General features: G+C 43.1%; 1 protein-coding gene across 1 annotated transcript; it reads right to left on the reverse strand.

Annotated features, from left to right (window-relative positions):
* Positions 1 to 7848: 7848 nt before the first annotated feature.
* On the reverse strand, positions 7849 to 24722 carry ahcy (adenosylhomocysteinase). The gene is made up of 10 exons (XM_061219724.1): positions 24566 to 24722; positions 22335 to 22525; positions 20664 to 20739; positions 19182 to 19334; positions 14683 to 14795; positions 13931 to 14138; positions 12781 to 12868; positions 10126 to 10243; positions 9506 to 9700; positions 7849 to 8447 (listed from the first exon to the last, which is right to left on the reverse strand). The coding sequence occupies exons 1-10, from the start codon at positions 24591 to 24593 to the stop codon at positions 8316 to 8318; spliced, it is 1302 nt and encodes a 433-aa protein (XP_061075708.1). The 5' UTR covers positions 24594 to 24722; the 3' UTR covers positions 7849 to 8315.
* Positions 24723 to 26607: the final 1885 nt, after the last annotated feature.

Raw genomic sequence — 26607 nt, forward strand, 5'->3', positions numbered from 1 at the left:
GAAGGCATTGTCGTCTGTAGTTGTGTGAGTGTTGCCCAATACAATGTATTGTCATATTAACTTATTAGGTCAATAAATGTTACGTATTTAATGTTTCAGTTAATATTTCAGCAAATTTCAAGCAGATCTTGCTAGCTAATACTATTTTAAATAATTTAGCTGATCCGTTGTTATATTTTACCTAGATATGCAATCTAAAATGCAGTGAATAACTGTCAACCAACAGTGCAACATAATGCCAGCATTTTATTTTATTTACAATTACACCCTATAACTAAAGGCAAACAACTTGCTCAACTAAATGACAAATCACAAGTTACAAGCACGACCTCTGACACTGACTGTCAGAAACGAAACTAACAGCATTTCATATGATCTTCACATAAAATCCATGAACAGCAGGTATGCTACATTACATTACATTACAAGGCATTTAGCAGATGCTCTTATCCAGAGCGACGTACAACGAAGTGCAGATCAAACACAAGTACAAGTGTGAAGAGGACCTGAGAGGACAGTACGGTTCCAAGTCCTAGAGTGACCATACAGATACAATCGGAACCCATCAACTTCCAAACTAGCATACCACAGTTGGAAGCTAGAATACCCCGAGTACAACAATACAATATCTAATACAAAACACAACAATATCTATATAACTATATAAGTGCCATTATAGTCTATGGCATATAAGGCTAATCATGGTGGTGAGTTAGGGAGGGAAAGGTGTAACCTGAAGAGATGAGTCTTCAGTCTGCGCTTGAAAGAGGTCAGAGACTCTGCCGTTCTGACATCCGGGGGGGCCAGAACAGACAGCACTCGTGAGCGAGAAGTGCAGGTGTGGCGAGGGGGAGGCACCAGACGGCATGAAGTGGCAGAACGGAGGGGTCTTGCTGATGTATAGGTCTTGATAAGTGATTGAATATATACAGGGGCTGATCCCTTAACTGCCTGGTACGCGAGCACCAAAGTTTTAAATTTGATGCGAGCCATAACAGCCAGCCAGTGGAGGTTGCTAAGCAGGGGGGTGACATGTGAATGTCTGGGAAAATTGAATACCAGACGGGCTGCAGCATTCTGCATGAGTTGTAGGGGTCCGATTGCTACAGACTGTGCAGTGTCCAGTTCTGACCTAAATAGTATCCCAGGTCTGACAGACAAGGTTTTAGGGTGTCCCAACCTTAACTGACACAGTTTTGGGTTGTGCCAGCTGCTTCAGTCAGACTGAGCTTTGCCCCAGCTCTGACAGTCAGACAATTTTGGGGTGTACCTGCTCTGACCCAGTTTTGGGCCTCAGATAGTTTTGGTGTCCTACTACAGTCACTACAGCAAACATAATTACACCATGCATGTGAGAGAGGTCTTTTGGACCAAAATGCTTTTGTACTTCTTAGCAGCAGTCAAAGCTTGACAAATTACACTTCTCCAAGATTTATTTTGTCTGAACAAAAAGGATTTAATCCTTCAAACTAAGCAGACAAAGGACTGATATTCACACCACTGCAATTATTCACCAATTTGCTGAAGCCAATAATGGTTCCGTTTCCGTTCTATGCCTTGTCATTTTGCGTTATTCGTGATTTACATTTTCATTGATGTTCACTATTACATGCGCACTCGGGTCCAGTTGGAGGGGAGCAGTATACAGTGCTTCAGAAAGTATGCATTCTTCTTTTGCCACCAAGCATGTTGATGGTGCGTCTGGCCAAAACGTTAACATTTTCTCATCTGACCACAGCACTCTCTTCCAGTCATAATTCCAATGAGGTTTGGCAAACTCCAGATGCTTGGTTTTCTTTATTGCGCTCAGTAACGGCTGTCTAGTTGCCACCCTTCCAAAGAGTTTGTTGTTATGGAGGTGCCACTACATGGTTCTTCTTGAGACTTGGTGACCCCAAGATCTCTGCAATTCTTAAATTATCATCCTTGGGTTCTTTTGTGTCCTTTTTTATAGCTTATATATATTTGTATACTTCAATATTCTATGTGTTGTATGGTCAGACTCAGACATGCTCTTCTGCATACCATGGTTGTAACGTGTGGTTATTTGTGTTACTGTCGACTTCCTGTCATTTTGAGCCAGTCTGACCATTCTCCACTGACCTTGATCATTAACAAGGATCTACCTCATAAAGTGGTCATATACTGTATGTACAGTGGCTTCAGAATGTATTCAGACGCCTTCACTTTTTGCACACTTTTCTGGCAGCAATTAGAGCTTTGAGTCTTTACAAGCTTTGCACACCTGGATTGGGGAAGTTTATCCCATTCTACCAGGCAGATCCTCTTAAGCTCCGTCAGATTGGATGGGAAAGGCATGTGAACTGCCATCTTCTGGTGTCTCCCCAGATGTTCTGTGGTGTTTAAGTCTGGGCTTTGGCTGCTCAAGGACAGAGACTTGTCCCAAAGCCACTCCTGTGTTGTCTTGGCTGTATGCTTCGGGTCATTGTCATGCTGAAAGGTGAACCATCGCCTCAGTCACGTGAACTCTGGAGCAGGTTTTCTTCAAGGACCTCTCTGTATTTGGCTGCATTCATCCTTCCTTCAATTCTGACCAGTTTCAAGGTTTGAATAATTCTGTTTGGCAGACATAGTGCTTGGAGCCGCCCGAAGAGTAGTATTTTTGTTTCATCAGATCATAGAAATGTTTTCCTCATGTTCTTAGGTTCTTTAAATGCCGTTTTGCAAACTCCAAGCAGGCTGTCATATGCCTTTTACTCAAGAAGTGTTGGAGGTCAACAGAGAGTTCCTTGGACTTCATGACTTGGTATTTGCCCTGACATGCAGTGCGAATTGTGGGACCTTATACACTCGGTGATCACTTTATGAAGTAGACCTGTACACCAGCTTTTTAATGCTGATATTTAATCAGGCAATAATGTGACAGCAACTAAATGCATGAAAGAAATGAAATGGTTCTGCTGTTTTTCAGGCCAAATGTTAGAATGGGGAAGAAATGTGATCTAAGTGACTTTGATGGCACCGGACAGGATGGTCTGAGTATCTCAGAAACTGCTGATCTTCTGGGATTTTCACGCAGTCTCTAGAGTTGGCAAAGAATGGTACGAAAAACAAAAAAGATCCAATGAGCAGCAGTTCTGCGGACAGAAATGAATTGTTAATGAGAGACGTTAGAGGAGAAGGGCCAGACTGGATGAAGCCGCCAGGAAGGTGACAGTAACGCAAATAACCACACATTACAACAGTGGTATGCTCTAAGTGGTGTAAGGGTAATTTTCTTAATTTATTCTTAATTGACAATGTGTGTTAACATAAAGACAATCACGTGATTACAAATAACCTTTCAGCAATAATCCTTATTACTATTAGACCACTTTCTGAATTAAATGCTTACTATGAGTCTTTCTCTGTCTCTCTCCAGCAGACAGACAGCCTTTGACCTTAATGTCTCTGTTTCTCAGCTAGCACATTCTGGTCTTACAGCAAGGTCAACGAGGGGTATTCGGAAGACAAAATACTGATAAATGTTCGTGGCCAGCTTCATGTCTTTTTGTTTTGGTAAAGCCCCCCCTTTGGGAAAAGTGTGTATAAGAGTCTTACTGTGTCTGATGCAAATCAGAAAGCCGGTAAGCTTTCTCACTTTCTGTCATTTGTTTGCAAATAAATACGAAAGTTAAACCGAAGAATAGCTATTGTTGTTTTTTACTGGATCTGTTTCATCAGACGATGCTCACCTGTGAAATGTTAAAAAGGGCATTTTTCCCTAACAGTTGATAGCCTTCAGCAGCAGAAGACTTAAGTCTAAATAATGAGTCTAATAAATACCTAATAAAGTGCTCACTGAGTGTATACACAGGTGTGTGCCTTTTGATGTCCAATTAATTAAATTTGCAACAGGTGGACTCCAGTCAAGTTCTAGACACATCTCAAGGATAATAAAAGCAAACAGGATGCACCTGACCATAATTTGGAGTGCCACAGCAAAGGGTCTGAATATGTAAATGAAAGATTTCAGTTTTTGATTTTTAATAAATTAGCAAAAACATCAAAAAACATATTTTCATTTCGTCGTTATGGGTTACTGAGTGTAGATTGACGGGGCAAAATGTTATACATTTAAAATGTAAATCTACAACACAATGAAGTGTGCAAAAAGTGAGGGGGTCTGAATACTTTCTGAAGCCACTATATGTATGTACAGTATGTTTGTACAGTCCTGGTAGGGTTCCACTTCAATCCACTTCTGCTTTTCCGGTGATGTACCAGCTGTTGAACCCTCAGTTGCTGTGTTTTTATTAAAGCTGTCGTGTTATGTGCTTTGAATGCACCAGCTCTCCTTATTTCAGGTTAGTCCCTGTAAAGTAATCCAGGTGAGGGTGCTATCCTGGATTGTCCTTGCAGCGAACCTCAGAGTTGGTCTTTTTTTCATTATTAGCAGGGCTCAAGTGCGTTTGGCATCGCTTTTCGCATTCCTAAGAGCCGGACACAGCTGCTGAGGACGCCCTGCCTACACGTACGCAGGACAAAGAAGCGGTCAGTGGTCGTCCCGTTAGCGCCCGCTAAATCAACGTGGGGAAGCCAGAGGCAGGGCCTCCGTAGAACCGAGAGCTCTTCACAAGGAAGTGCTGCCATTTAAAAACCCTTTCTTCACGGAAGCAGGCTATTCCCAGGTTTCAGGCACCCAAAACACCCCCCCACCCCCCACCCCAAAAAAAAGTCGCTAAAAAAAGAAAGAGAAAGATCAAAGCCGGAGAAGAGAGAGTGCAAGCTTCTCAGTGCTGCAGAGCCCAGAGTAACGACCGGGCTATAAACATTGGCCCAGGCCAGACCAGGCAGGCAATAAAAGGCTCTCAGGAAATCGAGCACGGCGCAGACCTGCATTTCGGCTTTCCAGATGTGCCGGCTGTTTCCCATCGAGGGTGAAAACTTTAAAAAGCTACATGTCTCCAGAGGCTGCTTTAGCATAGCTTAACGTCCCATGGCTAATAGCCCACAGACGGTTCCGCCACCTCATTTGTTGTCGTAGCAATCTCCCCCTGTCCTGTCGTTCGGCGACGCAACCTACAGGTCCTGTTAGGGAGCGGTGACGGACACCATTTCACATACCGCCCCAGACAATTCCAATTATAGGAATCTGGCCAAAACCTGGAAGTGCTTTTGGAGATTGGTGCACTTCACCCATTATTCCCTTAAAAACAGAATAGGCCAAAATCTCAAGGCTTTTGATGTTTTCCTGAGTGACATCTCAGAGGTTCATTTTTAAGAATATCCAGCTTTCTTATGAACCCTGTTTGACAGCACAAATCCTGCACAATGAACACAAGCTATTTGGAGAATAAAGCTCCTTTATTTGCCTATAATTCAGGGTGCTAACGGCAGTTTTATTCTTTTTGGCCTCTGTTCTGTCTGGCTATGTGAAAATGCCTTAGATGTCAATAGTAAACAAACAATGATTAGATGATGGTTCGAAGTTCTCTCCCCCTATTCCCAACGTGATTCCCAATCCCTTCTTCATAATCCTCTTCTCCATCTACCCTATATTCCCCTATCTCAAGTTAAATGAATTAACAATAATATTTATTTGTAAAATCTGCCTTCCCCTTGCTAATTGTAGTGACAAAGGATTACTTGACGGTGGAGTGTTATGGCCCGAACTGACTGCTACTTGGGCTGCTGCTGATTTATGAATATAGGCCTTTTATTTGTTTGCGCTCATTATAAGTAGCCCTGATAAAATGTATGTGTAAAATGAGTTCCAACACATGCATATGTATGCCAATCCGTTATCATCAATCTAGGACTGAACAGCTCAAATGATTCATACTGAATTAAACTACTGGAACTACTCAGAGGCAGACTTCACAAAAATGAAGTTTCAAGAATACTTGAAGAAAGACAAAGAAATAACAAATCAACACCCTACATCAGGATTCATCAAATCTGGCCCTTCAGATACAGCCCTGGTTTTCTTTTCTCCTGGTTAATTAACTGAAATATTAGTGCTGCAGTATGGCCAGACTGTCTTCACATCTGACTTCCAAGTAAATGGTCGGTCGAAAACCAGCAGTTCTCAGCCCTTGAGGAGTAAGAAAATGTTTTTAAACAGGTGGTGTAAGGTTTCAGAACTTCAAGCTAATGTCAAGTATCACTGATCTGACATCTGTTCAGTCAGAGAAAACATAAAAGATGTTCCTGGTTTTACTTTGTACAGTTATACAGCCAATTTGGTAATCCTGCTTCGTGATACAGGCCCCAGGCCAGTGGTAGCCAAGTAAATAAGACACAGTAATCTTTGGAAATGTATCGAGTACAACTTGCCAAACATAAAAATGTTTTTGTGCTTTCACATAAAATCACCATCAGAAAAAGGACAAACATAAGCTAGTTTATAATATTTAAGTCATTTTAATATTTCACAACTGTAAAGCCATCCATCCATCCATCCATCCATTATCTTAACCCGCTTATCCTGAACAGGGTCGCTGGAGCCTATCCCAGCATACATTGGGCGAAAAGCAGGAATACACCCTGGCCAGGTCGCCAGTCCATCACAGGGCACACACACCATTCACTCACACACTCATACCTATGGGCAATTTAGACTCTCCAGTCAGCCTAACCTGCATGTCTTTGGACTGTGGGAGGAAACCGGAGTACCCGGAGGAAACCCACGCAGACACGGGAAGAACATGCAAACTCCACACAGAGAGGCCCCAGCCGACGGGGATTCGAACCCAGGACCTTCTTGCTGTGAGGCGGCAGTGCTACCCACTGCACCATCCGTTCCGCCCAAATGTAATGCAAGTTGCTAATTTCTTCTAGTTTCTATCAATCACGTAGCAACTTAGGGAAGGTATTTTCTCTATTCCATACACCTATAAACGCTCTCAATAGTAGACCACCTTCATTTTTAGATTTCTCTCTCCCTCTCCTATATGAAACGCTGTATGAAATTGATCGCTACAAAGGATATATTTACGATAAAATGTTAGGCACAGAAAGAATAGGCTAGAGGTCCACCCTTTAATCAGTTCACTCGCTTTTGCATTTCTGCCCCGCCACCGTTTCAAACACGTTCCTTACTTTGTCACGCAGAGTAGCGTTTAGCCTTTTTCTGTCACTTTCACACAATGTCTCGGCTCAGTTGCTAACGTAAACACTCATGTTTCAGGAGCTTCTTTTTAAATATTGTGCAATATTATGATGTGTATTAATACGAATAAACACTGAGCGCATAGGCAGGCGATGAAATCTTTGGTGGAATGTTGTCTATATTACTCACATATTGCTGTCGCTTTTGAACAACCAACCAGATATATTTACATTGCCCAGTTCGTAGGCTGCATGTTTATACTCTTCAGATATCATGGCGGTTGACAGACGGAGAATGTCATGAGACAATATCTCATGCCTGTGATACATCAGAACAGCCACAAGGAATAGTTTGTATGGATGGTCTGGAGCAGGTGAAAAGGTACGGACATTTTGACAATAATTTCAAGTGTATGAATCTTAAGGTTGTTGTGGATTTCGGCGTAGGTACAATTTACGGTCAAATCTGGTCGTACAACCTATTAATGCACGAGGCTCCTGAAGGCTCCAGTGATGCTCCCATGGTCAAATTATTGGAAGCATCTGGTTGCAGTTATTGCTGCTAAAAGTGTTAAAGGGGCAAATACATTTACACGGTTACTCAGGTTCCCTTTGGTAAAGATCTGAAACCATTCAGTGTCACAAATATCAACATCAAATATGCAATTAATAGTGGAAATGAGGAGGGGGCAAGCGTCACGGAACTGCTCCCTCACATTCACATACACTCATAATGGTGCACATGCACACACAGGCACACACACAGGCACAGAAAATATGATAAACCAGTCCGCCTTCGTTTAATCTGCCCTTTATTTGAGAAAAGCACATCCTTCATCATGAAGAGGGACTCCTCTACTGAACTTCATTGTCTGGAGAGGCCAAGCGCCGCAGTGACGACCAGGTGCTGACAGGGGGCGCCAGAGGGGTTTCCAGAGGAGGACGGCCAGGCCTGATTAAGTGCTTCCGGCAGTTCTACAGAACAGGTGGGCAGTGTCTGTACTGGGGGTGAGGACGGGGGGGGAAAGAGCTACTGGGACATCGATAGCAAACATGATAAACGGACGAAAGGGTGACACTAAGCCTGGAACAGACCAGGGGGCGCGAGCAGCGATGTGAGCGCACGCGAGCAGCCTTGTTTGAGGTGTACATACGTAGAGGGCCTAGGCTTTGGAGGTAAAGGGATACGCCCTCTCCCTGCCCACGGGACCCCCTGCCCCTGTCCAGAGGGGGAGGCCGGTCGGCTCCTGCCCTCCCGGTGGTTAGTAGCGGTAATGCTCGGGCTTGAAGGGACCGGCTTGGGGGATGCCCAGGTATTTGGCCTGTTTGTCGGTGAGCTTGGTCAGCTTCACGCCCAGCTTTCCCAGATGAGCTGCAGCAACCTCCTCATCCAGCTAGAGAGAGAGAGAGAGAGAGAGAGAGAGAGAGAGAGAGAGGAGAGAGAGAGAGAGAGAGAGAGAGAGAGAGAGAGAGAGAGAGAGAGAGAGAGAGAGAGAGAGAGAGAGAGAGAGAGAGAGAGAGAGAGAGAGAGAGAATGCAACAATGCCTTTGTTACAGTAAAAACATGTACAGACAATGCATAGTACAGCAATCTAAATAAGCATCTGTACTAATATAAATATGCACATATAATAAGAAACAGTATTTTACCAATTGATTATTTATACAAATTAAAGAATCAATCCTTTCCAGGAGTTTAACTTGCACAAAACTCAAGGATTTGGAAAGACACATTTTCAAAAGGCCCCCTCTTAAAAATATATATAAATAAAAACAAAGTATAATATATTTATATATATGACATCTGGAAGCAGGGGACAGTATCTACAATTCACCAAAAAGGCTGACACCGTTTCTGAAGAAAATTTTTAGAATCTGTTATCAACTGTGAGTATTTGATTCTTTTTCCTTTGGTAGTACTCAGTTTTACCATAATTTAGATTTTTTCCCACTTCTAATTCTAATTAAATGTCTGTAAAACTCTTGGTTCACCCTCAAGGTACATCCTGAATAAAAAAATGTTATGATTATAAACAATATTATGGATATTATTATCCAATATACATGTCCACTCCAGTCACGACTCAGATTAAATATAATATATATAAAAAATGAAATAAAATTGAACATGTCCAATTCCCACTCAGTGCGGAATGTGCTCAGAATAGTCAGTGTTCATGCACAACCTCCATTGCTGATGCTTCAGCGGTTCTCTTCGAAACATGGGGCGTCACCAGCCTGCTTTCTTTTCACACTGCAGCCCACAGCCACACTCGCATAGAGTGGAGTCTGAGGAGAACCTTTCATAAGCTGCTCCTTGTGCTCAATCGACCAACAGGGGTTGCTAGAGAGCAACGAAACATGGACCCCACCTAACCAACCCATCCCTCCTCTACCCTGGGCAACGCAACTGCCAACCGCGGCTCACCCTGTGGTGCTACCGAGGACTTACTTTCTTAGGCAGGAAGTAGACCCCCAGTGGGTACTTGCTGGTGTTGGTCCACAGCTCGATCTGGGCCAGGACCTGGTTGGTGAAGGAGTTGCTCATGACGAAGCTGGGGTGGCCCATGGCGCAGCCCAGGTTCACCAGACGGCCCTCCGCCAGGAGGATCACGTGGCGTCCGCTCTTCAGGCGGTAGCGGTCCACCTGAAAAGCCAGAGGCCGAGCCAATCAAACGGGGCCTGACGCCACGGAGCAACGGCTTTCCACTGGATCAACAATATAAAATGAGTCCAAACACCCAACAGCCCAGGAAAGTGAGAACAACCAAGGGAAAATAGATTTTTCTGTAAGAAAATGATAGTAAACCACTGTCTTTTAGCAGCATAGCAGACCTGATGAGGCTAGTTGTATTCTGCAGAGCAACAGGCCGGGGGGTAAGCAATTATTTGGATTCAGAAACGTTTCTGGGCTCAATGCTCTTGCCTGGGGCACTTGAGCAAAACAAGAGGTCCAGAAGGCAAGGATTGCACTTCTTGAGTGCATTTCATACAGGCTCAGTGATGCATGGGAAAGTATTTGAATCCAAAACGATTACATAATTGACCTGGGTCTGAAGGGCAGCGTGTTACCTGAGGTTTGATGTTGATCTTCTCTGCTGCGTTCTCATTAAGCCACTTCACGTCGATCTCGCAGTCGAAATGGCCAATGTTGCAAACGATGGCATCGTCTTTCATGTTCTCAAAGTGCCTGTGACACACACACACACACACACACACAACGCATGGAGATGTGGTCCCACACCTTGAACTCGAGGTGGTTTCAAATTTGAACATAAGAATCTGGGAATTGTTAAGGCTGTGCCTATTCCAATTTTATTAAAACACCATATTCTCCCAAGCAACAGCACTTTCTGAGTAAAGAAGACGTCAGAGAGCATCATCAGTGCCGACCAAAACACACTTCTGTTGAAGCAGACTTTCCATTATGCCCCAGGTTATCAGGATGTGACACACATGCTCAGCATTGAGAAAGGGATATTGAATGGGAGTGCTCATCATGCCTTGCCTTTTGATATAGTAGCACACACATTCGTACAAATCCTTGTTATGTTTCCAATTACCCGCTATCATTTGATTATCCTCGATCGTACCAGGAAAAGGCTGAACTCAAACCCGTGAGAAATACGAGGCCTTTTCTTTCCGGCTGAAAATGAAGCTTTGCAGATGGCAGGAGAGGCCACATCATCCCCCCCGGTATCTCCCATCACCTCCGCACACACCGCTCAAATCACATGTTGCGTTACGCACCGTTTTCAGACCCACTGTGATTGTAGCTTGTCGTCACCTTGCAATTGGTGGTAACGTGACAAATGTAATATTCGGGAAGACCAGTCTCTAGTGGTTATGAAGTCTTTTTTCCCGTGGAAAATCGAGGCTGTTGTCGACAGGCGACATTATGAACCTCCTGCTGTTGATTTGAGTTTGGGAGCAGAGCCACCAAAGAGCTCACAGGGGCCACCAACAGAGGGGCAGGAACTTCTACACTACTCAGCCAACCTTCTACAGGGAAATCTAAATCTCTCATGCTCCGTGGGTAAAAAATGGCTTCCCCTACTTGTATGTGTATGTTGTTAATTTTTCAAACCATTATGTGGGAATATTAGACTAGTCTTAGAAAAGGCAGAATTGTGACTTTCTACTCTTCTAGCCAAGCATTCATTGTTATCCAGTGTAGGTGCAGGTTTTTGTTTTAACCCAGCACTACGATACTTGATTCAACTAATTCACTAATCAGGGTCTTCAATCAAAGGCCTCTGTAAGTAGAATAAAGCAAGTTGGCGCAGGGCTATAACAAAAGCCTGCACCCACAGCAGCCCTTTCTGAAAAAGATTGGATACCCCTGCCTTAACTGTACCCAATTCAACCCATTCTCTGTAATAGATTTATATTTTAGCGATATCCATTCTACCTTTACACCTCGCAGGCCAGTAGAGGATGGGCCCCCGCTCTATAACTGGGGCGGCCTGTAGCGTAGTGGTTACGGTACATGACTGGGACAGGCAAGGTTGGTGGTTTGAATTAGTCTAATCAACTGTACGTCGCTCTGGATAAGAGCGTCTGCCAAAATGCCAGTAATGGATTCCCCCCGATACTTCTTCCCATTGTGGAGTTCTCTCACCACGGCGTGAGGGTCCCTCTCCTGACTAGGGAGTTTTCTACCTCATGGGCTTGCTATTTGGAGGTTCTTGCCTGGCATTTTCCCCTTTTCCCTTTGCCCTTTTGTTACTCTGTAAAGTGAATATGTGACAGTCTCCTGTAAAAAGCAGTAGAGCAGTAGTTCCCAAACTCAGTCCCAGGGGCCCCCTGTGTATGCTGGTTTCCGGTCCAACAGCAATCGCAATCCCAGAATTTTAACAAGCGGTTAATTTTGCCTAATTATGTGCTTCATGTTTATAGAGCGGTTATCGAAGCCACATGGTCAGAAATGCAAGCTATGAAGACTAAAAATAAAATTCCCTAGTTCATATTGTGTTATATTGCCAACTACTGCATAAAAAGTAGCCAATTCTAAACTGATCAAATGAAAGACGGAGGTGAATCAATATGCTCCCAATTGGTGAAAGTGGGGACACCCGGCCACTAAAACTAACCATTAGGAAGATAATGAAAAAGAAAATTCTGCCAAACCTGAATGAACAAACCTGAAAAACATGTTCAACGACCTAAAAAGAGCTTATTGATTAAGCTCAGTCTTTCATTTGATCAAAAAAGTCACCTCTTCATGTAATTGTTTTCAACATGGCACAAGATACAGCACTGCTGTATTTTATTGGTCATGGCATGCATAGCCGTTTCAGAGATAATCTGGTTTAGATAATCCATCTAAGCATGAAGCGCCTAATTAAGACAAATCTACTGCTTGTTAAAATTCTGACATTACGACTGTGGTTGGAACGAAAACCAGCATACACAGGGGGCCCCGAGTTTGGGAACCACTGCACTCAACAAATAAAACTGAATTTAATTAATTCAGCCCTTAACGATTTTGAGGCAACTTCTGCCCTTAATTTAATTAGCTCAATTAGACTGCATCTTAGTCATTTGTAAAAGTACCAGCTACAGTCACAGACTGCAAGTATATCCTAAAAGTTTCACTGTGATCCACTGCAGGAGTGAACCAGTGTAACCTAGAGAGCTGTCAGAAAACTAAAATGAAAGTAATTGGTTTGAAGAAAACCAGCACGCGAGCACCCCTGAATTAAACACAGGGAAACGCAGGCTCACCTGCCCAAAAGGATGTCCTCACAGCCAGTAGTCGTCACAAAGATGTTCCCTTCTTTACAAGCCTCGTCCATGGTGGTGACCTCATAGCCTGAAACAGATCACACCCCCAAAAATTGCATTAAAATCACATTAAAAGTTCACAATGGCCCCGCCCTCCACAATGAGAAAATCAGAAGCATAGCGAGAGCTGGCAGGTGAGCTTCCCATCACCCCATATCACTAGAGGCATCTTATTTTAAACCGCTCTCAATATGTGGAAGAGCTGACCAGGTCAGGTAGTAGAGGCAAAGATGCTCAGGGTGTTCCAAGTTGACTTTACAGCGTCAGATGCTCTCTGATCTACGGCAAAAATATTCTTATGTTCTAGATGGGCTGGTTGGCCTGTCCTCCTCATTAGGCATTCTTATGTTGTTTGCACATGATGCTTATAGGCCTGTGATCAGCCTGAGTGCACACCACAGAACTCCAAGGAACTGGGCTTTGAGTTTGACAAGGACCTCACAGAAGCGAAGCATAAGGGTTCTGTGTCGGTTAGAGGTTCTTAGAAACCGGTCAACACATCCTGCACTCAGGACATGACCTTTCAGCTTTAGACATTACCATTATTTCATTAAGAATAAAAACATTTCAAGGCATGCATAATTTTGAAAACTTGGCCCTTCCCATTCCTGTAACTGGCTGAAACCCATTTTAGTCGCACTAAACTAGGGGTGGGACCATCAACTCGTGAAAATAAGTACTCGTAGATAAATTCTCATTTCCCGATTCTAAGAATGCTGTGTATTCAAAACACCCCCCACTTCTATGATACTTGGGTCACTTGTGTGTACTCACAGTGCAGTCCATAAGTATTTGGACAGTGTTTTTTTTTTGGACACATGTTTTTTGATGTTTTCACATTTGACCTAAATCATGTATGCACTATATGGCTAAAGCACAACTTGCAGCTTTAATTTGAGGGTTTTAACAATCGTACTGGGAGAACTCTAGAAACTACAGCCCATTTTATACATTGCACCCCCCCCCCCCCAATTTTAGGGGACCAACAGTTATTGTAGAAATTAATAAAAAACTGAAATACAGACACACACTAGCATGCATGCGGACAACAAAGAAACTCACACACTCACACTCACACTCACACACACACCTTCCATGGCAGCCTGCAGGGCGTTGATCGGGTCGATCTCAGTGACAATGACGCGGGCACCGAACCCGCGCAGGGCCTGCACACACCCCTTCCCCACGTCTCCGTAACCCGCGACGACCGCCACCTTCCCAGCGATCATCACGTCCGTGGCGCGCTTGATCCCATCAATCAGGGACTCCCGGCAGCCGTAGAGGTTATCGAACTTACTCTGTGTACAGAGAACATGACGACCACAGAGACCCGTCACATTTAGCCTGGGCATTAGGACAACACCCCCACCAAAGAGTCTGTCAGAGTATGCGGAAGGTCAATGTCGCAACATACGAAACTCAACAAAATCACAACAAAAAGGCAAGATGGTCCAACTGCATCTTACGAGAATAAACACGTTAAAACGTTAAAAAACCCTTTCCTACAATGTGGAGTCAGCATTTGGGGCCAGTACAGCTTTGGGGTACGAAATACTGCATGAGGAACTCTATAGCTCTCTTCCACCAGTCAATGACAGGTCACAGCCCCTTTCAATTCCCAGGTAGCACAGTGCAATTGCAACCAGCTGTACAAATGAACTGTGCGTGTGGAAGCAAAAATGGGCTAATCTAAATGTAACGGAAATATAAACGTAACAAAAATAGTAACTGAAATAAAATGTACAGAAGTATAAGTGGAATGGAAATATAAATGTGACTGAAGGTAACAGCATCACGAGACCAGTTAATTCCAGAAGATTCTGTGCCGGCAGCTCGGCGCACCTTGGTGACAGAGTCGTTGACGTTGATGGCGGGAACCTTGAGCGCTCCGCTCTTCAGCATCTTGTACAGGTTGTGCACCCCGGTGGTCGTCTCCTCTGACAGCCCTCGGATTCCTACAGACGGACAGGACAGGACAGGACAGGACAGGAAACTTAGCGGGAGAAACAGAGGGGAAAGGCCTACTTCTCAGCAGGACCATTTCCCAGAGAAGAGAGAAGCAGACAAGTGCTACTGGCAGGTCAGCAATGCAGACATGGCACTGGACCCAGTCAGCGAGCTGTCAATCAAGTTTATATTAACAGCAGCATAAAAACTGCAGAACACTGCTCTGTAGGGGAAGAAGTCGCTGCTCTACTCCCAGCTTTGCACTGTACTAGCCTGCCCCCTGCAGTTTGATTACTGCATGGGCATTATCCAGAGGAAACAGCCAGCTGTTCCAGAAACAGCTGTGACTTACACAGCAATGCTGCCCCCTGGTGTACAATATGCAGAAATACAAGCCACTGCTGAGAAGAATGATTTGAATTGTTACAGATCTTAAATATTATATTTAGGTTCTAGAACTATGGTTTCATAACATATGAAGCAAAGGGCAGAAACAACTTTAAAGCAATTAATGTAGAAGTTCATACCAGCCGTGTCAAGTAAACCAAGCACTAAAAATGTTAAAAAATTTAAACTTCTTCTAAATTACACCATTTAAAAAAAACATTTTTAAAACATTTCCCCCCCGACTTAACTTAGAGATATAGCTACCAAATTATACTGGTAGCTTGGTGCTTCTTACCAAACCAAAGTAGCTGGGGAATTACAGAGTGGTTTCTTTATACATTTTGTTTCTATTTTAAGGGGTATTTTATGTGTTTATATAAAAAAATAAAAAAAGGAATTCTCTGGCATATACATAGGGGTTGTTTAAACACTTCATAAATAAAAAATAAAATAACCTGAAAAGCCCCTCTAATTCCTCAGCTATCAAGTCCACATTCAAAATATAAAATGTAATTTTGATTGGAGGAAAGGATTTCCTGTGGTACACTTTAATCCCAGTGTCTCAACAATAAAGAACATCAGCCCTAGCAGTAGCTTCATTCTGTGTGCAAACCTAGCGTTCGATCGCCACTTCAGCCAACACACACAAGCAAGGACAGCACGGAGCTCGGTACGGCGCTATGGAAACCCTCCCACAGGTAGCCCACAGAGCAGCAGAGGGAATGACCCATTTCTGCATGCGACACACAGCATGTAACATTCAGGCCACACCGTACCAGCAAATGTACATTGATATATTAAATGGTGGAAATATTAAATACGCCAGCAATATCTGCACACCATCAGCACAATTCTTATGAACACTACCACTTGGTGCCTCTTAATGTGTTCTTAAATTATTATGTTCATATGCTCTACATGGGCTGAATGGCCTGTTCTTGTATATTCTTATGTTCTAGGTGGATGAATTGTCTGTTCTCCTGATTACGTATTCTTATGTTCTAGGTGGATGAATTGTCTGTTTTCCCGATTACGTATTCTTATGTTCTAGGTGGATGAATTGTCTGTTCTCCTGATTACGTATTCTTATGTTCTAGGTGGATGAATTGTCTGTTCTCCTGATTACGTATTCTTATGTTCTAGGTGGATGAATTGTCTGTTCTCCTGATTACGTATTCTTATGTTCTAGGTGGATGAATTGTCTGTTCTCCTGATTACGTATTCTTATGTCCTAGGTGGATGAATTGTCTGTTCTCCTGATTACGTATTCTTATGTCCTAGGTGGATGAACTGTCTGTTCTCCTGATTACGTATTCTTATGTTCTAGATGGACTGAATGGCCTGTCCTCATTACGTAGATATTAGTACAACTAGCAGATCATAATTTGATGGTGTAACATTATCCATTCCTAGAAACCACTCTAATCAAAACAGCCACAATGCACTTCGAGAAACCTTCTCAAAGTAACTTTCTGTCAAGCCCCCACTAGTAAAAAAGAAATCCTCACTGCGTGAGAGTTCTGGCAATATAATGAGCTTTTCTCTGGTTGATCAAAAAAAAAACAGCTAAGGGTCTTAACTTAGTCAAAAAAACGCTGCTGCTAGAGTTCCAAGTAGATTAAAAGATCAGACAGAGATTATGTTAAAGTCGTATTGCTGACATAAAACTGGCATCATCCTACACTTCATTAGCCCACAACACAGCATATACAGAATCCCAACCCATTCACTTTTTGCACACTTGTGTAGTGGATTTACTTAAAATGAAAAAATGCCATTTTTGCCCATCAATCTACATTCATAACAAATCAAAAACTTAAATCTCTCATTTAGAGAAGTTAAATGAGTACTTATTTCAGTACTTTGTAGAAGTACCAAGACCAATTACAGCTTTGACTCCTGGGCAAGTCTCTACAAGCTTTGCACACCAAGATTTGGGCAGTTTAACCTGTTCTTCCTCACAGAGGCTCTCAACCGCCATCTGATTAGATGGGAAGCGTCTGAACTGCCATCTTCAGGTGTCTCCACCAATGTCCTATGGGATTTAAGTCTGGGCTTTGGCTGGGCCACTCAAGGCCACACCAGCGTTGTCTTGACTCTATGCTTCATTGCCGTGTCAAGGTCCTCTCTGTATTTGGCTGAATTAAACTTCCCTTTGAATCTGACCAGTCTCCCTGTCCCTGCCGCTGAGAAGTACCCCCATTGCACGATGCTGCCACCACCATGCTTCACTGTAGGGATGGTATTAGCCAGGTGACGAGTAGTGCCTGGTTTCGCCAGATATAGTGCTTGGAGTTCTGCCCAAAGTGGAAGAGTCCTGGTGGTTCTTCCATTTCACAATTATTGAGGTGACTGTGCTCCTGGGAAGTGGTTTCACACCCTTGCCCTGATATATGCCTCGCCATAATTGTATCGCTGAGGTCCACAGTCCCATGGGCTTAATGGTTTTTGTCCTGACATGGGGTGTGAATTGTGGGACCTTATATACACTTTGCCTTTCTAAACTATGTCCAATCAATTCAATTTGCCAATTTGCAAAAGAGTGCCACAGCTAAGTGTCTGAATACTTATGTAAAAAATCAGCTTTTCCATCCATTATCTGAACCTGCTTATCCTGATCAGGGTCGCAGGGGGGCTGGAGCCTATCCCAGCATACATTGGGCGAAAGGCAGGAATACACCCTGGACAGGTCGCCAGTCCATCGCAGGGCACACACACCATTCACTCACACACTCATACCTACGGGCAATTTAGACTCTCCAATCAGCCTAACGTGCATGTCTTTGGACTGTGGGAGGAAACCGGAGTACCCGGAGGAAACCCACGCAGACACGGGGAGAACATGCAAACTCCGCACAGAGAGGCCCCGGCCGACGGGGATTCGAACCCAGGACCTCCTTGCTGTGAGGCAGCAGTGCTACCCACTGCACCATCCGTGCCGCCCCTAAAATCAGCTTTTGCTTAATACAAATCTTTTGTATTAAACAAAAATTTCTACAAATGTGTTTTCACTTTGTCATTATGGGTTATTGAGTGTCGATTGATGGGCAGAAATGGCAATTATACCCATTTAAAATTAAATGTACAACACAAAGTGTGCAAAAAGTGAAGGGGTTGGTATACTTTCTGAAGACACTGTATAATTGTGCGTTCAATCCTGATCACCATGGCTTCCATTCTTTTTTTATATCTGTGTAAGCGAAGGAGAAAAAAAAAAATAAAAAAAATAAAAATAAAAAATTGCACAGGCTGGGAAACTCCTACAGTACAAAGGGAGGATGAGAAGTTTTACTTTCTTATCGAATGAGGTACTCGTCCTTGAAACTGGCGCGTGCGTGCTCGCTCGCTCGTACACGTACACGTACACACACACACACACACACACACACACACTTGCTCCTTTAGTATGGAGTTGACTGTCAGCAGCAGGTGTACTCTTTCTTCAGAAATAAAGACCCTCATAATTGGATCTGCTGTGAAGTGTTTTTCTGACTGGATTGCCTCCTTATTACAAGGGAGGTTTTTTTCTTCTCAAGCCAACAGTGCAGAACTTGCACTTAAACTGCTTGTTCCCCCTGATGACTTTGTTAATGCGCTGAATTTTGTTAAGCAAGGAATTATGGCCAGTTAGCCATGGTTTACGGTTTCATAAAAAATGAAAAGCGCCTTTATTTTGCTTTTCTCTGTTCTACAGAAAATGTACCAAACTGTGAAATCAAAATGGAGGAACGTACCAAACAAAGATTTGTGTACAGTTACTCCCCCTACTGGTTACCCATTAAGCCCAGTCAGGATCATTTCATAACATTTCTACAAGTAGGTTTTTAAAAGTTTATAAATTAAACCCTTCAGCTTGAAGAGAGATTAATCTTTCACTTATAATATCTCTTTACTCTTGGAGTACATATTCATTTTCTCGTTCATTCAGATTACCCTGGTAACTGTAGTGGTGAGTAATTTAATGAAATGAAATGCAGCGCTGAGTATTGTAATGAAATGGAACTTACCGGAAAGCAGCTTAGGGTATTTCTGGTGAACCAGGTTGGTGAGATCACCGCCATCATCCAGGATCATGTTGAGGGGTTGGCCATCTTTGAAGTAGATGGTCTGCTCAATGCACCAGATGTACTCCTCATCAGTTTCTCCTTTCCACGCGTACACTGAAGTTCATGAGTTCAGTACAGGGTCAGCACTGTTTATCGAAACATAGCCGCACGCATACCCACAACCCCTTTGACTCTTTGGGGGTTAACCAACACACCGAACAAATAAGCCAAAATGTTGCATTTAAATGAAAGCTTATGCAAGCTATAAGAAAATAATTTTAGTAAAAAAGGCTTTGCAGCCCTTACCTCATCACAAAAAGTCTGAGTGTTTTTATATTTTAGCTTTACGGAACAGCCATCATTATTAATCACGCAAGTACATTTTTTGCATAACCTTGGGCTTTTCCTGTGTGAAAAGTAACCACGTTTGGAGTCCTCCAGCCTTTTCCCCCCACATTATATTTACCTTTGATGCTGATCAACCAGTCTAGCAAGTTAGAAACAAATAAGCATGAATCCAGAAAGGCCTTCGGCATACGGATTTAAACGGTCTGATGAGGACAGGCAGGCTGGAGTGCCTCAGCTCGGACATTGCCCTGAACTCACCCAGCATGCCTTTACCCTAAATTCCAAGCGCAGGTTAATCTTTACTTTCACTAAACTTTACCCTCTGTTCACCTGATGAGAAATTATTTAAGATGGCATACAGCCATTACAGCTGTTACAACTGAACGTCAATGTAAAAACAGCAACTAAATACTCAGCACCTTATCAGAAGGAGGCATGACCGTTTTTAAAGAGCTTATTCACTTAGCAACATTCAACAGATACACACTACTGTGCAAAACTCTTAGGCACCTGTATAACATTCTGTACAGATATGATTCTTTCAAAAATAATTCAATGAAAGGTCCTAAATAAACATACTACACATTTTACATCATATTTTTTGTGACCACCGTTCAGCGTTAAAACTGCATCACTTCTCTATGATAGCCAACGCTGTCCTGCAGTTCTAGAAGACAATCAGCAGGGAGGTTGTTTCAAGCTTGTTGGAGAACTTTGGTTGGCTCCTTGCTTCTGATCTCATGAAAATGAATATTTGGAAATCTCAAATGTGTTATTTTATACGAATACACACAAAAACATTATATATATATATATATATATATATATATATATAAAATAAAGTCTAGGGTGCCTAAGACTTCTGCACAGTACTGTACATTTGTATCATAGAATTACACTTTTCAAGCTTGCATAATGGCCGCAGCCAGACGACATGTGCTAGTGAAGGGAACCTGCCCCCCTCTGCCAAGCCTACACTGATAGTATGCACAAGGGTGGCCTTGGCCTCTCTGCATCGGCCGGAGCAAACCAGCCAGATCCAGGGTCAGAAGACAAACTGCAAATACGAGACGGTTATCGATTTTGTTCAGTCACCTGGAAAGCCAGCCTTGGCAATAGCAGCAGCAGCGTGGTCTTGAGTGGAGAAAATGTTACAGCTGGACCACTGGACCTGGTAGAGAATTTAAAATCGGTTTCATTAAAACGTGGATTTCCAACATACATCCACATCTTCTAAAACAGTTTACAAAGAATAAATATGGAGTAGTTGTGTGAAAAGGAAAACACAAAAAAAAGGCAATGAAGTGACAAAGGCATTTACACAACGCCCGAAAAGGAATACACAGAAATGAACAGTCAGACTAATAACCAAATAACAAAACAGAACAAATGAAAACAAAGACCGTCACTGTGTGTGTGTGTGTGTGTGTGTTAACACAGTGAGGACACTGTGCTGTGTCGCTGTGTCACTCTGTGTGTGTGTGTGTGTGTGTGTGTGTGTGTGTGTGTGTGTGTGTGTGTGTGTGTGTGTGTGTGAACGCAGTGAGGACACACCGCTTTAGCAAATGCTATCGTCTTTGATGCTGCGACCTCGGCAATTGTAATCGTAATTGTTTTTTGACTGACAATTTGGAGCCATTCCCTTCATATTGAACCACCGTTTTGCATGGGGTGGAAAATAATTGGCCCCACTTTGGGGTACTGTTTTCCACAATCCTTAGCTATAACTTTTGGCAAGAGAGAATGGGCAGGCGTGAATGACGCAAGCCAGTCAGTACGGTGGTGAAGTCTTTTTTTGGCAGGGACGTAGGATTACATTGTACAACAGTCAACAATATTCACTCTGGATTATACCATTTTATTAAAGAATTGCGATTAGCAGTTTTTGTTAACATCAAACACATAGCCACTCGGCTTGTGTGGATTAAGTGTAAAAAGCTGAATGTGACATTCAGTAAGCCCTCAGGCTCAGAAAGCCACGTTGCTGCAGTACTCCTGTGTCCCGAGCTGCCCTTAGGGCACGAGGAATGCAAACTTCGCTGTCAGTCTCCTTTTAAATGACTGTTTCTGGGCAGCAACCTCCTTTCGAACTGCTTTCCTTTAATGCATAGGACATTGACAATATTTTTTCAAAATACAGATGGAAACACTTCAGACAATCACAGAAATGACATGGTATCGCTGAGCACCTGCTAGGTACAGAAAGTTATCAAAAGTAGAGCACTTCTCTATATAACCCTTTCAGTCCCAAAGCCAATATAATAAGGAACCATCCAAATCCCAAGGGGTTTTGGCTTTGGTTGAGAATTTAGTAGGGTTTCAATAGGGGCTCAAAACAATAGTATAGCAGTCAATTTGATTGGTTGAAAAGGTATAATGTAGAGCGGGCCATATGGTCGGCATTTATATAGCGCCCTTATCCAAAGTGCTGTACAATTGATGCTTCTCATCCAACCATTCATACACACACTCACACACCAACGGCAATCGGCTGCCATGCAAGGCGCCAACCAGCTCGTCAGGAGCATTTGGCGGTTAGGTGTCTCGCTCAGGGAAACTTCGACATGCCCAGAGTGGGAATCAAACCGGCAACCCTCCGACTGCCAGACGACTGCTCTTACCACCTGAGATAATGTCGCCCCAAGGGTTAATGGGTTAATGCTTCCATCCTGCAGCCATGATTTCATCCATTAAACGCTGACAGGGGTGCAGAGTTAAAGGAGAGGGCAGCGTTCGACGAGCTCTCTCCGGCGGAGGCCAGCTCACCTCGGCCCCCAGCGCGTGCAGCGTCTCGATCAGCACGGCCGTCTGCAGCGTCATGTGGAGGCAGCCGGCGATGCGCGCGCCCTTCAGTGGCTGGGTGGGGCCGTACTTCTCCCTCATCTTCATCAGCCCGGGCATCTCGTTCTCCGCGATGTGGATGGCCTTCCGCCCCCAGTCTGCCAGGCTGATGTCAGCTGCGCGCGGGCACCGAAAAGGAAGGATAACGATCGATTTATCCCACAGAAGACAGGAGGACACATGTTCAGCGGTTATAGTTTCAACCGTCTAACGTCACAGAAACAGCTCTTTCATTTTTTTATTCCCGCACACGTATTTCAAATACATGATACCTTGTGTAAATAAGACAGCTTTGGAGTTGCTGTAAGTTATATTTCTTCACTTTGAAGGTGCTTGGCTACCGACTCCTATAGGCTTCAAGTCTTTATGCTAAGCCAAAACGTTATGCTAACCTGGAAACAGAGCCAGTGAATGCACAAAAATGAAAATTAAATCAAACATCTCATCTAAAAAGGTATATTTCCCAATGGTGTATTCCTTTAAGATTCTAAATATACATGTAATTGATTTTACTGCCTTTAGGTCTCTATGATTGCACCATACAGGGCTAAAAGCAAAAAATGAAAATTATATTTAATAATAAAACAATTATTCTCATCCAGACTCCACTCAAACAAGAGTTGCAGTAAAATTAAACCCATGCGTAAATCATTCATGTTGAAATCGAATCTCCAGTGACAGTGGTAATGTGGTTGTGTGCAGGACAGCCCATCTCCAAATGGGAATTGGACAGCTGTCCCACAGCTGTGGCTGGAACCTTCCAGAAATAGCATGAGCGTGTGCACCTGCCCATAACTGACCAATGTGCCCATTACTATAGATCCTCACAGCTGCACCAGCTGGGAAATATAGTCCTCTTCTGATACTTAACCTAGTCTAACACAAAGATTTTTGACTCACTCACAAATAGACCCATTGGGTGCAAGGGGGAGTGGCAGAGGGTGTGTGTGTGTCCGCGCGTGTGTATAGACGTCACTGAGCTGTACATTTTTGTATGACTAGTGTCAGCATTACGGTTCCAAGAGTCCCAAATCTCGCCATGTTACCCTGTAGGCCATCTCTAGAGCGCGGTCATCCACAACACACAACAAGCGTATGCAGTGAATTTAACACTAATCCCGTTCACTCGAGATTTGAACATTTCAGGGTTGTTGTAACGTCGCCTGTAGAAGCACTGGACTCTGGACCAGCGAATTAAAGGTCCAAATTCCATTTTGCCAATAGTATTAACGTAATCTTCTGAGAAATGTCGGATACTTCAATCGCATTAATACCACACAAGATACCGTAACATCCAGTGATTCACTGATGCAATCACTGCTACGAAAAAACACAATAGGGGCACTAAACTACATTACTTTGAACAGTATCCAATTTCGGCATGAAACGCTGTGCCTTAATTTATAAACTGCTGGCTAGCAATACAAATCCAAGACTAGTTTTATGAGCCCACGTGTTTAACTCAAATAGTGGTTTGCTGTATTACATTTCAGTCCATTGCATGGACCTGTCGATCACGGAAAACTGGCGGCATCGTTGGTAACGTAGTTTTTTCCAAAAGAGCCTGCTGTATACTACAGTAGGCTTAGCCGCATATATGGACTACAACATCCTTCATGCATCTGCGTGTGCTCTAGTCTGAAACCATGCTCTCTTGAAAGCCAACAGTTAAATATTACACGTTGTGCGTTAAAGATGAAGCCAGTACGTCAACGAAAATGCACATAATCTATCCAGTTAATGGAAATATTTTGCGTAAAATGCTTACTTACGCAAGCCCCAAGTATTCCCGTCTCTTATGCAGACGGCACAGTAACATTATATGCAACCTACTTACAATTCTGGTTTAATCTGTCTGCACAACCCGCATGAACGCTAATACCTCGCTTGCAAGCTACCTAGCGAGTTAGCCTACCAGCATTCACCGGATTGGAACTACCTGGCAAGTTATACAGCTGGCTAACTAGCATTCCACTTAGCATTGCAAAAACAATGAACAGGTATAACCACCAGAATCACTGAACTCTATGTCTTGCTACAATTCATCGTGAGAGATTTATAGCTAGCTCACATGAAATATATATTTCATAAAGAGGAAACATGGAGTTAGCATACAAACACGCAAAACATTTGAAGTGATTTAATAGCCTACTGACCGACTTTGAAAGGTAGTTTCTCCGACATGGTGTATTTTCTGTAGTTTCAAAGCAGAATGAATCCTGTTCACCGCTGGATACTGACAGGGAAGGGAAGGATCGTAATGTGGACTTGATTATATGTACTACTGATATGTTAACATATTCATTAGCTTTCGCCTGTCAACCAAACAGCTTTAGTTAGGAATAGGCTGGAATGGTCTCCGCACACGCCTTTCAGACTTTGACCAGCCAATGAGCAGTCGACGTTTGAAGTGGGTGTGATCGCTGGGTTGCGTAGGACAGTAGATAGTTCCTCTTTATGCGAAATGCAATGACAGCCCAAAACAAGTTTTATCAGGTTGGATGTGTATCCCTTTTGAAGGTTATTCCGAGTATTTAAACTAATCAACTACAGCACAAGCTGTGAATAAACGAAATGTCTTCCTTAAAGAAAAAACAACACATGTCCATGCATTTAGAATTATCTTATTACAAACCTAATTGTGAAATTGTAAAGCTGTTTAATTATCTGTGGCAATGTTTAAAAATAGGAATAATGGACTAGAAAAGTCCAGGAGTAGAAAACATGTTATTAATATGAAAAACAGGCAGTATTTCTTATTCAAGCTCACACTCATGCTACTGATGGACAGGTGCAGGCCTTCTTGTGAGTGTGCTGAGAGGTAATAGGCCTATTAAGGGAAATGTCTGTTCTGTGCAGGTGCTGTTCTGTTCCCATGTGCATTTATTCCCTTGTGTGTTGTCCACTGTCTTACTAATGTTCAGGAAGCAATGTGTGACAGACTGCTTCTAGGCCATGCTGGCCAGTTGAGTCACGACAGGACAGCAGGTGGTGGGTACCTGGAGGGGTAGAGAGATGCATCCAGGGGTCAGAGAAGTCCTGTCATGTGTTTCTTCCACCCATCAACTCAGCCAGCTGATTTTCACTCATTTATTCTACCTCCTGCCTTAATATTTATGCTAATTAGCTAATCCAAGAGGTCAGGTCCTACTGTGTAGGATTTTTTGCTTCCTGAACCTGTATTTTACACCACTGCAACGTAGAGGGAAATAATTGCCGGGTATGTCCTCAGAGTTGGACTTCAGCCAACTGTTGTCCATGAAGTTGAATCTATTAGGAGGTTTTTCAGTTTCTCTTGGATGTCCACTGAGATGCTCTCCCTGTGCACATTGGTAAATTTACAGTTGTGTTCAAAATAATAGCAGTCCAACATGACTTACCAGATCAATCACTGTTTTTGGTAGAAAATATATTACTACATGGCAAATAATTTACCAGTAGGTGTAGTAGAGTCATAGAAAACCAACCGACCCAACATTCATGATACACATGCTCCTGAGTCTGTGTAATTGAATAATTAATTGAAAGAGGCGTGTTCAAAATAATAGCAGTGTGGAGTTCAATTAGTGAGGTCATTCATTCTGTGAAAAAACAGGTGTGAATCAGGTGGCCCTTATTTAAGGATGAAGCCAGCACATGTTTGCATGCATTTCTCTCTGAAAACCTGAGAAAAATGGGTTGTTCCAGACATTGGTCAAAAGAACAGCGTACTTTGATTAAAACGTTGATTGGAGAGGGAAAAACGTATAAAGAAGTGCAGAAAATAATAGGCTGCTCGGCTAAAATGATCTCCAATGCTTTAAAATGGAAAGCAAAACCAGAGAGACGTGGAAGAAAACGAAAGACTACCATTTGAATGGATCGAAGAATAGCCAGAATGGCAAAGACTCAGCCAATGATCAGCTCCAGGGTGATCAAAGACAGTCTGAAGTTACCGGTGAGTACTGTGACAATTAGAAGACGCCTGTGTGAAGCTAATCTATCGGCAAGAAGCCCCCGCAAAGTCCCACTGTTAAAAAAAAAAGACACGTGCTGAAGAGGATACAATTTGCCAAAGAACACATCAACTGGCCTAAAGAGAAATGGAGAAACATTTTGTGGACTGATGAAAGTAAGATTGTTCTTTTTGGGTCCAAGGGACGCAGGAAGTTTGTCAGACGACCACCAAACACTGAATTCAAGCCACAGTACACTCTGA

This window comes from Conger conger, chromosome 14 (assembly GCF_963514075.1).
Source record: "Conger conger chromosome 14, fConCon1.1, whole genome shotgun sequence".
Taxonomy (NCBI): domain Eukaryota; kingdom Metazoa; phylum Chordata; class Actinopteri; order Anguilliformes; family Congridae; genus Conger; species Conger conger.